The 15,228-nt window shown below is 38.7% G+C and overlaps 1 protein-coding gene across 1 annotated transcript; it reads right to left on the bottom strand.

Moving 5' to 3' along the window:
- Window positions 1-1,266: 1,266 nt before the first annotated feature.
- Window positions 1,267-14,103, bottom strand: LOC139960580 (F-box and WD repeat domain containing protein 10B-like). Its single transcript, XM_071959035.1, has 11 exons — window positions 13,935-14,103; window positions 11,639-12,402; window positions 10,731-11,068; window positions 9,723-9,827; window positions 9,098-9,333; window positions 8,210-8,413; window positions 7,727-7,848; window positions 7,298-7,446; window positions 6,723-6,910; window positions 5,792-5,950; window positions 1,267-4,922 (listed from the first exon to the last, which is right to left on the bottom strand). Exons 2-11 carry the CDS (start codon window positions 12,183-12,185, stop codon window positions 3,236-3,238), a joined length of 3,735 nt encoding a protein of 1,244 aa, XP_071815136.1. The 5' UTR covers window positions 12,186-12,402; window positions 13,935-14,103; the 3' UTR covers window positions 1,267-3,235.
- Window positions 14,104-15,228: the final 1,125 nt, after the last annotated feature.

The following is a 15,228-nucleotide window of genomic DNA, read 5'->3' as shown; positions in this document are numbered from 1 at the left end:
CAATTTCGATGGGGTGATGCAGGACTTGATGCCATGTTTGCATTTTGAGACTGAATGGAAGTTATAGTGGTTGTTAGCACCCTTTAAGCCTCTGTCAACTGACTCGAACCTGCAAACTTAAATAGTCCATTGGTGTCAGAAGTGGGATCAAAGTGTTACCACAAATAAAGAGTAATCTGAATCCAAGTTTTAAAGTAGATAACAATGGAAGGTATTAGCAAGCATGTAAGCTGGAACTTGAATTTGAGTAGACTTGAAAAAAACTTGAAAAAAGGGGAGCTGTTGTGATCTCCAGTGTGTGTGTGTGCATTTTTTCCCCCCTACTATCCAAAATGCCAAGCAGAAAGTAGCAAAATGACCAAGGTTAGTGAAAGAGGGTGGCAAGGAAAGGGATGGATAAAAAATAGTATAGCAACAAGGGTACATTAGTACAACAAGGGTCCAACAAGGGTATAACAAGGGTACAATAGTAGAAGTTTCACTTGGTTATTTCAAGCTCTGGGACCACATGGTCAGCCTTCAAAATAGGTCTAAATGTCTTTTAAAAAAGCCAGTTTGCTGTTTGTAGTTATGCTTGTCATTGCAGTTCTATGACACAGCTTGAAAAAGACTGCTCCCTGTGGTGGTGGTGATGTGTTAATACTGTATTTAGTGATCGGTTAATATTTAGCGGTCCTCATAAATTAATATGAAGTTGTAGTGGAGCAGCCAAACCACCAGAAATTCCCATCTCTATTCCAGTTTTGCAAATACCACCTTTATAATGCTGCAATTTGGGTTGTAGTGTTTGCTACCATCTGGTGATTCTATTCTCATCTACTGTAATGTTATACTGATTAAACAGATATGCTTTTAACTTGGCCAAGAATCAATCAAGCCTGTTGGCTCTCTGGTTTAGTGCTTTTGCTACCATCTGGTGATAACCATTTTTCATCTACCATATATTATACAGATATATTATATGCTTCAACTTGGTCAGGAATCACTCAAGCCTGTTGGCTCTCTGGTTCAGTAATTTGTATCTCAGCTATACCAACAGCAATAACAACACGTTAGAGCAACAGGTTTCTTTCCATGTTCTCTCAGATACAGCCGACAGTTTTAATGTGACATTTTGTGTTATTTCTTGAATTTATAGCAGCATAAACTCTTAAAATGGTGCAATTTTGTTGGTAGTACTGTACAGTATGCATGATTATGTAAGAAGCAAGTACAATACAAGGTAGAATACAAAACTGCTGAGATCGAAAATAAAATAAGAGCAGATTTTGTCAATTTTCACCACAAATATCTATTTTTGCAATAGTTCATGAGCTTGCTCTGTTGAATCACACACTGAATAAGCCTGCTACATAGTCTTTAACGCCAGCAATGTCTTATTGGTAAACCACAGCCCTACAACATGTGACAACACATTTATGTGCACATAAAAATTACACGATACTTAACATCTTATAGATGATAAGCGACACCAGCACACAGTTTACATTGTACTTGAAAGAGATGTATTCTTTGCAGGTTCATAACTCACTCTCATCCCATGCCCCCCCCCCCCCCTCCTGTCCGCCTCCCTGGCAGATGTCATTGCTGCCAAATAATTTGATAGTCTATGCTCCACTTTTAGACACTCAGATACTCTCTGCTTTTAAGCCTTCTTTAGTCAGAAAATGAAAATCATTTTAAACGTTTCCCTCCCCTACAAATGTATGAAATGTGTCCAAACTTGGATGTGTATTACATTCTATATCAATGTTTCAAATTACTCCCAGCCCTATATTGAAGTTATATCAAGATATCTAGTCTTCACATGGCAGTATGGAAAACTAGTGGTAATGAAGAATGTAACAGAAGTAGAGAAATAATGCAATTTCACATTCTTCTCTTTGACACTAATGAAATGAGTGCATTCCTCTTTTTAATACACTAACAAATTAATTTTAAAGGTTTGAATTTCAGCCATGTATTGAATGGAATGACTAAATTGCAACATTTGACTCTGCATAACAGTATGCTTTGGAAATGTTTATGTGTTTATCAATTAATCAAAATATCTCATGAAAGATAATGGAACAAATTGTCAACAAAATTTACATGAAGAAGTTAACATTTTGAAAGGCACATACATATCAGCATCAACATGTGCTGCTTATAGTACACAATATATGTGCACAATAGTGAATATTACATAGCACACTTTAATGTTATAATTTAGATAAATAATACCATAGTCAGCCTCTGCTAGCTTTTATGCAAATATGAATTGATACTGGCACACAAACGAAGCACATCAAAATACAAAAGAAAAGTATTAAAACAAACCTTACAAAAATTGTATAAAAAATATATAGCACAAAATGAAAATTATATTAAAAAGTACCAAAATATAGAGAAAATGGATTTACAATAAACATATATCATCTTAGAACTGAGGAAGTTAACTCATTGCTTTGGTTTAAGATGAAACCTGAAAAATTGTAAATTCATTAGAATTTGCTCAGGTAATGAGAATCTTAGTCGTTACCTTGTTACGTTAAAAAAATGTTCCACCTTTTACCACGCCTGTTTACAGCTGCAGATCAAAGTAAATTTTTATTATAAAGAAATGAAAATATAAAAATAACAATTAATTAAATTATGAAAATAAAAATTAATTAAACAAGAAAATATTTAAATTTATTCCACAGTTAATCCCTCAGATGCAACTGAATAATAAGACACACATTGTCTTGTGGACAGTGATAAAAAATAACTTACGAAGCAAATATGAAATATTAAAAAACTTTGTCCAAAGGTTTTGCTCATGCAGAGTATTATGTTTTAGGTAGAAAATGATATATAAAATAAATAATCACTTGAATGACCTGAATATTTTCAAAATAGTAACAGAAAAAGAGGTGTTAAACATTGAAAATTAGTAACTGAAAAATATTTGAATTCACTAGCATAGTAAGTCGGAACTGTTGTTATGTTTGAGGACAAAAGGAACAACCACATAAGTCATTGCACAAACTATTCCTTTCCCAGATTAACTTTTTGAAAGTATTTTCCAAATTTCCTTTCCTAAAAAATTTTCTCACTCAGGAGCTCTTTTGTTTGACTTGCAAATATCAAAATGACCTTCTCAAACTTGTTAACGTTTTTCTTCCACAGTTAAAATCAAGATTACCTAATGAAAATAATTAACTGTATTGCTATAGAATTTTAGCATCGAATAGCAACGGAATCTTTTACCCATTTATTCCCTTATTTCTGGGGCGATCCTCTTCGGAGCAGCGCTGAAATCTTGATGCGTCTTACCCGTTGCTTTTGCTTTCCATACTACTTGTCGAATTCTTTCTGATGCCTTTTCTGTTCTTGCTTCGTGTGACGTCTGTATTTCACCAACAGATTGCAAGTAAGCCTCCAGCTGTCGTCGAGAACGGAGATGAAATTCCCCATGACTTTCGAATGGATTTTTCACCTCTGGTGTAGTAGGGGTGACTGTCTGCTTTGAAATTATTTTACCGTCTGCTTTTTTGCTTTCAAAATTTGGTTCCACTCGTCCCTTGCCGTGCATGAGCATCGGCGGAGTTGACATCGTCTCGGTACAGGAGGTGGTCCAACCGTGAGATCTCTCTTTCCTTAGAGGTGAAGAAACATTTAAATGATTCAAAGGTTGTGTTCGGCTGGAAATTGCACTTTTACACCTTCTTGGACTTTGAACTTTGACGTGTGACCTTGAGGACACTCTTGAATGAGCAGTTTTTGGCCGACTCTGTCCACCTTTGGGGATTGTAGAAGCGATACGTTTTGGATGGATGCTCTGATGAGGCTGAACATGTAGTGGAAATGTTTCAATTGGCGTGATAATCGTTTCGGCCACGATGTAATCTCTGTCGACAACTACCTCCTCCTCCTCACCCTCCGATTCTTCGTCACTAATACTTGAATAATCAGATTCCTGCGAAGTTATTCTCCCTGTTTCTATTGCAACAGTATTTGCTGCCGTGTTGTACACAACGGGATTATCGTACTGCTTTCCAGATTCAATCACACCAACTTCCAACAACAGTTTGTCACGTTGGATCGGTTTCTTGTCGATCCTTATTTGGGAATTCTTAAGAGATTTGATTTCAGAGAGACTTGTCTTATCCGATAGAGTTTGCTGCCTACCACTGACTGGAGCACTTTTGCCTCTTATGGGCATCCGTAGTCCAGACCGCTTCGTACTGACGTTGGTGGAAGATTTCGCTGTGGTTGGCCTTGACAACGAACTAAATCCACTCTCAGATAGTGCTCTTTGACTGGACGCTCCCCCAACCTCCCAGAATTGGTCGCTTCTCTTAAAATCAAGTCCACGGGTGAGATCGTCCGATCGGACTGAAAGTTGTTTGGCTGAATTTATTCTCGACTTGCTGCTATATCTGGAAGAGACGCTAGACGTCGGTCTAAAACTGCAGCAAGAATGGGATTTTTGAGGGACTCGGGAGCCACCGGTTCTTAGCCTTGTAAACGGCATGTGGGTCTTGGGGGCTCCGTTCAAATGGGACGTGGATTTTGAACGAAGGTCGGTCATGTTGCTGTAAACGCTCCCTTTCAGACTGTCGGTCAGTTTAATATTTTGAACACACCGTTGCACCTGTTCGGCGTGCTCCAACTTCTTGGGGCTCAAGGAGCGACTGCTGTGGGAGAGCTGGCTGACTTCCATCGTACTGCTTGCATTGGTCAACGAGACAGTTCTGTGAGATACTAGCTTTGGATTGGCCGAGGCGGCACGTTCACTTCGGTTTGCTCTCACCAAGGCGTAGGGTTGACGTCTGAGGGAAGCCTCCTGGAAATTGTTTTTGTAACGGAGCAGCTCGATCTTCTCGTCGGAGCCGTAGTCCCAATCGATCTCCTCAAAGTTGAGAATGAGAAGATTGTTGATGGTGTTCAACGCTAATCTGTAAGAAAAAAAGTATCAATTTTAACAAAAAATAAGCAAGCTACTGAATGTAAATTGCTTTAAATGAGCTTCTTTTGCAACTGAATTTCCATCAAAACTTTGTTTCATGCACCTGTCTTCTCCAATTTTCTATTGAGAAAAATATTTTATGAGGAATCCAAAGACTTGCTTCATGCAGCGATCTTCTAACAATCCAGTTTATATTTATAACTTATATACTTATATAACTTATATAATTTATATATTTATATCTCTTCCATTTTTATCGAAGAATATCAGAGATGTTGCTAAAGCTCCCGCAAGCAAGGATCAGCACAAAATGCCATTTTAAATCTAGCCGGTTGTATTTCATTCCTTTTATTAAATTGCAATAAGTTGTGAGTCTCTAAACTTCAAAAGTGTGAAGTGACTTGAACAAGTCTGTCAAGTTGTTCCACATCGACACTGTATAGCAGACTCCAGTCAGGATAAATTAACAGTAATGACTTGACTCGGACTTAAATGATTAGTGATTATTTACTAACGAGTACTTCTTCTCACCCTAAAGGGTGCAATCAACTAGCACAAACCACCCCTGCAGGGTATCATACTCTATCACGTTTGAGTTATATGTCATATGCCGTTATATGTCCGGTTGCCTGTGTTTACTTTAGATTACTGCAACAGGTCACTTTTTGGTCTCCCTGCTTTGAGAATTGAGATTATTCCTTTCATCTCAAGTAATATATAAATACAATTGTCCATCATCACCATTACCATAATCATCCAGAGTCAACATAAGAACAGCTTTAGAAGTTCCTTGCCACCTGTCAATCAAAATCTATTCTTGACGAAAGCAAATGACAGTAAGTGGGATAAAAATCTCACCTGTTACCGCAGGGATGTATCGTGAGGATTGGATCTGACCTACTGTTGCCTCTCATGACCCTCAGACAGTCCCCGGTCAGCATGTTCCAAATCCTGAGTTTTCCATCTTCACAGCCGGTCACCAGCCTCAGGTAATTCATCTCCAGACAAAGCACTTCTCTGATGATACAAATTTAGATTAATATGTGTTATAGAAGCTGGAACTTTTCTTTTAGTTACTAACATTTTATAACACTAGTACTCTTTCCACTAGGTCTGCTCACCTCCCACCTATTTTCCTCTACTCTCCTCTTCCCACACCCTCACCCAACCTGATCATTGTCCATTGTTCCCCATATCCATTGTTCTTTAATATTTGCTCACCTTCCACCTATTTTCCTCTCCTCTCCTCTCCACTTCCCACACCCTCTCCCAACCTCATCATTTTCCATTGTTCCCCACATCCATTGTTCTTTAATATTTGCTCACCTTCCACCTATTTTCCTCTCCTCTCCTCTTCCCACACTCTCACCCAACCTCATCATTGTCTATTGTTCCCCAAGTCAATTGTTCTCTTAGATCTGCTCACCTTCCACCTATTTTCTTCTCCTCTCCTCTTCACTTCCCACACCCTCACCCAACCTCATCCTTATCCATTGTTCCCCACGTCCATTGTTCTCTTAGATCTGCTCACCTTCTACCTATTTTCTTCGCCTCTCCTCTTCACTTCCCACACCCTCACCCAACCTCATCCTTATCCATTGTTCCCCACGTCCATTGTTCTCTAAGATTTGCTCACCTTCCACCTATTTTCCTCTCTTCTCCTTTCCTCTCCACTTCCAACACCCTCACCCAACCTCATCATTTTCCATTGTTCCCCAAGTTCATTGTTGTCTCTAAGAATGTTAATGAAGTATATTATAAGTAGAACTATCAGTTAAGTTTCACTTACTTTGGATGTCTAAGGGCCTTAATGCATTTAGTGACATCTCCTAGTGCGCTCCAGATCAGGGCATAGCCATCAGCACTCCCTGAGGCGATGTGAAAGCTGTCCACCTTAACACAGGTGATGGGACCAGCATGGGTGTGAGGATCACTTATGCCATATTGGTTCTTCTGTCTTGGTGACTTGTATAACATCTGCAAAGAATTTTAGCATATTAATGAAAGTTCTACTGCATGGCAGAATGCTAACAGCAACATGGAGGGCAGTTGCCATAGCAACCTGCAAGATTTACCAAGGCTATTTTTACCCTTCGCCTTTCTCAATCCCTCTCCCAAGTCCCAAACTGTGCAGTTGATCAAAAATCAGTGTCAACTGTAGAGAGCTTCTGAATTCAGACTAGGCTATTTTTCTTAAAACATGGTTATTCGTTTCGTGGAATTTCAAAAGCGTTTTATTTCAGATCTTCTCAACAAGGTCAAGCTTCCCACCCTCACATTTGGGAGAATGTTACTTCTAATTCCAAACATCTAATTCAAAATCTAACCTCCCTGGACTCAAGTTTTTGACCGTCTGCTACCAACCTTGATCAGGCAGGCTTTCTCGACGCTCCATACTTTGACCCTTCCACCCTCACATCCGCTGACCACAGTGTCTTCGTGGATGGCCACACTATTGATCTGTCTGGCATGCTTGAATGTCCGGATACACTTTCCCGTAGAAAAATTCCAGACTGTAAATAAGAAAAAACAACAGAATTGTTTTTTCTCTTTAACACGCAAATCTTTGAAGAAAGGAGACAAAATGATCTACTATACGGTAACTAATATCAGCTCATTGAAAAGTAACTACACTACATCGTGACTGAGTTAAGCTCAGGTTTCATAATCATGCAGATATGATATGATATGATATATGATATCATACCATACCATATCATATGTCTAATACTGTTCCCTTACATTCATTCAACGTTAATATTGTAAATAAAAATTTTTGAACTCCAAACTCACCTTTGACAGCCTTATCTTTACTGCCTGAAACTAATTTATCTCCAGACATAGCCAGACATCTCACAGTTCCTTGGTGGCCATTAAAGATTTTAAGAGGTTTACCTGTAGAAATACTCCAACATCTAAAACGAAAAGATAAAAATCGAAACATATCTTCAAATAGGTTTTGGAATCATTTATATTTAACATTTGTAAAAAATATGTTATTTTTATGACAAACAAAAGTTTCATTACTTCCATCTCAGTTTTCCATTGTTGATTTACTTTTGGAAGTAATTTTAGTGGTTGGAATGTTTGGGGGAATTTCTTACATATTTAGGGATGTCAAACAATGTTTGGGCAATGTAAGTGAGTTTTCACTCTGGTATATTAGAACATGATTTGAAATATTTTGAACAGTAATTCTAAAATCTAAGCATCCAATGGTTGACCTCATGCTCAAAACCAAATCAATAAATAAGAAAATATGATAGATATTCTCACCTGATACTGGTATCAAAACTCCCACTCAAAACAAAGCCATCATTCTCATTAATGAATAAGCTCTTAATGGATCCAGCATGGCCCGTGATGAGAGGACGGACCTCCTGCCCTCTGTTGATATCTATGAAACGGACATGTCTATCGAAGGAGCCCACTGTCACGAGATCGCCAAAGTTGTAATGAACGACACGGTTAAAATCATCTCTGAAGGAAAAAATGAAATGCACATCCAAAAGAATTGTTTAATAAAAGTTGATAATTGATTGAATAGCACAAGCATGCAGTGGATAAACCTGTCTGTGATTTTGAGATCATATACAAATGTTTGATACAAAATTGGTTTATTTTTCAAACAAGTAGCTGAAGGTAATTTCAAGATGAGACATCACATGCTAAAACATGGGACAAGATAACAAGAACATGATTTCCTCTTTTGTTCATCCTTGAAATTCGTTTTGCATTCAATTTCAGAAGAGAGAATTCATACCTTTCTTATTTAAATTCAAGACATAGATCATGTATTTTAATCTTCAGTTTCTTATATTTTGGTGTAATCCATTTTGTGATATTCATGTCATAAATATTCATGTCCCATCATGGCCGGGGCTGTATTTTTCTATTCCCAAGATTGCACTCTCAAACTTTCTCTGACCATCTTGACAGTACATACAAGTCAGTGAATACTTAACAAGGCACTTCGCCTTTTACAGGCACAAGTGGGACCCCTTTGCCCTCACAGGTCCCCTCCACAAACTAGGGTGCCATGGACCCAGATTGATAGCAATGGGCCTAAGGTTTACTAACATTGGATTGCAATGCTCTGCATAATTCCTAAAAAAATTAATATTTATATAAATTAAATATGTATTAAGTGCAAATGTTTCTCACTGGTCTGAAAGAACCATGACATTGTAAGGTCCACAGTAGATATTTCTCGTTTCCATGTTCACAGGGGAGGTGGTCAAACCACTGTATGAGCCCTCCAGGTCAACTTCACTCTTGAAGTTGACGTCCACAGGTTCCTCCTCCGAGATGAAAATTTCGAATGACCCCGGAACCACCTGAGGTATGGACACTGGGATGTAATCTGCATACACTGGGTTACCTCCCTTTGCAGATGAACCCTGAAGGGCAAAACAAAAATTTATTAATAAATGGTAATTTTTTATTTTTTACCCTCTTTGATGAACTGCAGTTTATAATACAACGTATACAATTGAGAGGATATGTCTGTCTTTCAATGAGCAGAAGTGTTACAGAATCTGTTTTTTGGGAGGGGGGGGGAGGGCAAATGACGAGATGCTGTTGAACTAAGAGGATTAACAAACAACATATATTTACACCTTTACCTCTTAGCCCTGTAAGATAACCGGTTTCTTGATTTGATGCACTCATGCTAACAGGGTGTGCAATAGGGATGGGTTGGGGTTAGGAGGGGGGGGGGGAGAGTGGGCAAATCTGACAAAAAAGCACATTGAATCATTTTAAAGAAAATGAAACTTTTCAAACTAACCTGCATCAACATGACCTCTTCCCACATGATCTGTCTTAATCTCATATCTTCCTCCACTTCTGTAGCAATGGCCTGCCAGTGTTGACTGACTTTCAAACAATTAACCTATCGAAATAAACCAGAAAGGATCAGAGCATTCATGATAGCGAAAGAATATTAATTGTATTAGTTCATTCATCTGCTTGTGTTAGTGAAACTTGTTACATGCTATTAGTAACATTATACAATTGTGGTGGAGTTTCAACCAAGTCCACTTGGACTTGAAGAACTAGTGCACTGTCTCATGTTACAATCAGAGGTACTCTTTGTAGTCAGTTGATGACTAATACACCATTAGCCCTGAGTTTAATATGCAAATGAGGCACACCTGTTATAACATTGTACAAATGATCTCTCTTAACTGTTGATACTCTTCTTGTATTATATTCAACATTTTGAAAGGAAACGTTCACTTGTCAATTTTAAATGGTGAACCATATTTTAGGGTGAAGTGCATCAGGATTGGGTCATTTTGTTGTGGTACTGCCAGCCATGGTATACATAAAGTGGTTAACACAGGAATGATACTGCCAGGTAAAGATCCTGTCTGGGTTCATCAATTTATCGTATTTCATGTGAGTTTTACAGTTTAATGATTATTAACTGAGCTTTGAAATTAAGGCAGATTTAAAGTGAAGTCTACCATTTCAGTTGTGGATGAGTTAAGCTTGAAAGTATCAAAGGTTGTGAAGTACTGCAGAAGCATACAAAAGCTTCCACCTGTTCTAGAATGAAACTGATAAAATAACATGAAATCTTTTTTAGTTTTCCAACATTTCCAACCTTTGGATTCTTCAGCAACAAAAATTGCACTGAATAAAGTTTGTCCTCAGTTGCACCCCATTACCCCAATATCCCATCCTCCCAACCTTCCTCTTTTAGCCCCACCACTCGGGCCACTCTTGGGACGAATAAAGCCCAAATGGAAACTTTCAGGAAATGCCTTTGAAAAAATTTGTAACTTCTTACCAAATCTGAATATTCCATGAAACTAAGAATGTACTTTGATATATGAACTGGTAAGTCTCTGATGAAGTCCCTGTACTTCATGACTCCTCCTAATGATCGACGAGAGACGGGAGTGACGCAGACAAGGGGATCGAGGGAGGAGTCTTCAGAATCGACATCGCTGTCTTCGTCTGTCGCTGCGTCGACCACGATGTGGGAGGAATCGAGATCATCTTCATTCTCGAATGGATTCATCGGGACGGAATACTCCCCCGAAGCACGCCGTAGCCATTCATTCTCTGGATGGTCGGTAGAGTTGTAGGAATACACCGTGTCGGCTAAAGATTCTAATTCATACTCTGTGTGAGATGTAGAAAAACTAAGAAAGTTTAGAGGGTCTGATATTTCTCGGACTGGGAAAAGAGGAAGAACTATTGAATGGCTCAAAGAGAATGTGTTCAGAAGTCTCACACAACTAAATTTCTTTTTGGATTATAACAAGATCCTTTTTCTGTTGTTCAAGCTATAGCCAGTTATACTGTACAGTGTAAGCACCTTGCTCATTTTTCTACTGCCTTGCTGTTCAGACAACCCTTGGAGGATTAGTCCATGTTTTAGGCCATGCACAACCAACAAACTTTCAAAAACATCACACTGGTAACAGTACTCTTTGCAAAAGGGAAACTGATCAGCACCACAAACAAAATGAAAACAGAAAGCCGGCCTAGAGCAGGATGTCATGAATCCATGAAACTGAGGGTGACATAGAAAACCATTTGTGTATAGGTTACATTTTCATGGGACAATGCAGTGGTTGTTAGTATGGGGAATCAACAGTAGTGTAAATGAGTTGTTGCAAACATTCAAATATTTCAAAATGGCATATTCTTATACATTCAAGTGAAACAAACCATATTTGTCCAACTCACCATCACCATCGTATGACCTCGCCGAAAAGCCTCTCTCTTGAGCGGTCATCATTGTCCGGCACAGGGCTTCGGTGCTGTGGAGAAGTTGGCCGTCACACATTTGCAGTAACGCCAAGAGAAAGTTAACTTTACTCCAATACGGTGCATCTTGGAACCAGGCGTACAACCCTGTCGACCTGACGTGGGTCTCCGATGCCGATAAGGCCCTGTCGACCCCTGCATCTACCCTGTCACCAACCAGACTAGGGTTGGGTCTCGATCTGGTATACCCATAATCCTTCCTCCTAACGGGTTTTAGAATACCTGTGATGTATTGCAAGAGGTGTCGACTGTAAGCTTTTCTTATCAATCCGTGAATGAGCTTCCTCTTGGTCTTCTCACCCGCTCTGGGAAACCACTGTCTGGTTTCAAGGATTATTTGACGAACTTTGCAATTCTGGCACCGGCTGCATGTTGTGGTACCCGATGTTTCCAAGCACCGCAATTCTGTGGCTTGACCAAGGTTGAATTCAAAATTCTCAGTGTTCTGTTGGGGATGCTTCATCATTAGAGTGTTTTCACTATGCTTACATATTTATTTTTTTTCCCTTTCAAGTTCTAAAGAGTTACTATTTTAAATGCAAAACCCTACTGTATATGCGTTATAATGTCATAAGCATTGTGATACATGTGCAGTACCCTACATACTGTAGGTTTCATTGGGATGTTGGAAGAGTGCTTCGTTGGTTCTTGACACTTGACATCATGCACCCGTTGCAACTCCTCTGGATAGATATAAATATAAACAAGAAGAAGGAAACTTTAACATAACTGCTATTGAAAATAACAAGCAAAGTGTAAACATTGACTGATGTTAGGGAAGCACCAGATTTTGGCCTTTTTAATCTGGCCGGCTTGCGGATTGCAGGAGTCAGCAAAAATATCCGATGGGTTTTACCAAAGTTTAAAAAGTAACATACATGGTCCATAAGTTTCTTTAGCATAAAGAGGTGGGAGGGTGGTATGGATAAAAAGAAGTCTACACAGTTTCCTGGACACCTAATTCAGTGGGTGATGTTTAACAGACAGATTGTCCTTTGAATGAGTACAGTTTGCATATAACCACATTTGGAAATAGTATAAGAAATATAAAAAGGAAGTCCCAATCCTTCTTAGGTCAGCAGTGAAAATTTGGCTGGACTGTCTAAATCTAGCATTTCATAACTTAAACAAAAATTGAGTTAGTACCTTACAATCTTGGTTACTTTCTCATATTGTATGATCAGGGCTATAAATTTCTTTCAGATTATCATTATTACACAGGGGAGTGAGGAAAAAAATGTTATAAAGATGTTAAAGTTTGTAATGTTGAAGCTTGAACATTGTCTTAGTTGTTACTAAGGAATCAGCAGTTCGACTTTGGCCATAAATTATTTGACTCCATATCCACTACAGAATAACTTTGTACTTCCTTTACTTGTACCATATATATATATAAAAGTAATCGTTCTATGTATCTGCAGAACCACTCTAGTCTAGGGAGAAGAAGTTGGCCTATAATTATTTTTTCTTAAAAAATTAAAAATTCAATGCATCCTGGTGACACATGTTGCATCGATCATCCTCAAAATATATTGCTCTTGCCTTTGGATGTTCTACCTAATGGCTGTCAAGCTATAACAATAATATGCTCACTGTGAAACCAGCTATTTAAAACAAAGTGGCTATTCTTACGACGAGTCGTAAGAATAATTTCCGATTACGCATGCGCAGTTGCTATTTTTACAACCAGGACTAAGGAGTACTATTTTTACGACCATGAGTAACAATAATTTCCTGTTAGGGTTAGGATTACCCCTACTACACGCGCAGTTGCTTTATTTACTTTACTGCGCATGAATTCGCTGATGTCGTAAGAATAGTTTATAGATAATTGTTACGACTAGTCGTAAGAATAGCCACGGCCATTTTAAAAGGGTTACTTTTGAGTTGGGGGTTTCTGCAATTTATGCAGTTATGGTACAGTAAGACAGGCCAAGTAGTAGGCTAGTATTGATATATATGGGTATATACCGTTCATACAATAGGCTAGGCTATCTGGAAGTGCAACTAAGGCCTTAGTTAGATTAGGCCTTACTTAGATTAGGCCTTGACCAGTGTGAATAGTAGGCCTAGCTTATGCCAATGATGAACTCAGTCAGAGCTACAGACGAGTTAGGCCTAACATTAGGTCATCTCGAGCATAAACTCAAAGAAGTCACACAAACGTAAGCAAGCTCTTAGAGCATAGCTGATACTTATAGGCAAAATAAGTTACCGCTGTAGCTAGGTTGAGTGCGGTTAGCAGCTATGGAGCTAACGATTCCGGCCCAGGCTTGCGCCTTTACGTACATTACCGTCGGCTCCGCGATTGACGAGAAAGCACTGCGATTTTGTTGATCGCTTATACAGTACATGTAAATGCTGTGCTTGTTGTTGTTGAATCAAAGTAGATTTAAGGCACCTGTCGCCCTCTAGCTTCAATGTGACCATGGTAACACAAACGGCCTATCAGTAACTCATGCAGACGCACATTGATTAACACAGAGCCATTTCACTGGAAGGAATATATGTTGGACGTAATATTTCTTCCAATTAATTACAGTAATTCGAAATTATGTAATAAGATTAGATGTCCATGTCAAAGCAACTTCATGTTTGTTAAGATGCATTGCTATATTGGGGGTTGATGAAGTAATCTTTGTTATAATCACCCTCTCGAACGCAGCCACTTCCCCTCCCCTCCGCTCAGACCCCCAACCCCTCCTCTCGTTTCGACAACAGATTAAAAATGTGAGGTCAGCAAACTGCAATAAACATTCAGTCGTCAAAAAACTTGAATATTTAGTCTGAACATTACTGAGGCTAAGGTACACGGATAACTTATACTGGCACCCACTCCCCATCCCATCTTACCCTCAGTTGCACTGAAGCAATAAAAATTAAGAGGGTTGCAGCTAACATGCATCGCATATGGAAAAGTAAAGGCATTGATGTTTTCATTTATTTTTAGTTTCTGATACTCCTGCATTCGCGGTTAGATTTTTTCAACGGGCGTTGGAATGCTAAGTAATACGTATTAAGGAAGAAGAGCGGGGATAACGCCACTAATTAATTCTATTTGTTCCTTCTCCAATGTGATTAAAGGAATTAAACTGCAAAAAAGCACAGACATGTGAGAGCAATAATAAAGAAATAATGATATACATGAATGAAATATGATCACACAATTAAGTGGATAACTTAGATACTACGTTCTGTCCAAAATTAACATGCAGTGACACTATACACAATCATGCATATTAGCTGAGTTTATAGCATGTTGATGCCAATAATTGCAAAAATACCAATACGTACTGAGCCTGATGGCGGTTGCTTACGCGGGGAGCATTTTCCTTCAGTTATAGGATAACTTTAGACAGAATTTTAAATTTGATATATGTCATAATCCAAGAAAGAGGAACACTTAGAGCGCCAGAGCGCCAGCTGTTAGAGCGCCAGCTGTTTCTACAGCTGTTCCGAAGTCCAACCGGACTGCTCCTTTAAATTTTACTTCATGGTGACGTCGGCTA

The sequence above is a fragment of the Apostichopus japonicus genome, chromosome 19 (assembly GCF_037975245.1).
Source record: "Apostichopus japonicus isolate 1M-3 chromosome 19, ASM3797524v1, whole genome shotgun sequence".
NCBI lineage: Eukaryota > Metazoa > Echinodermata > Holothuroidea > Aspidochirotida > Stichopodidae > Apostichopus > Apostichopus japonicus.
This window is presented reverse-complemented; position numbering and strand designations above follow the sequence as displayed.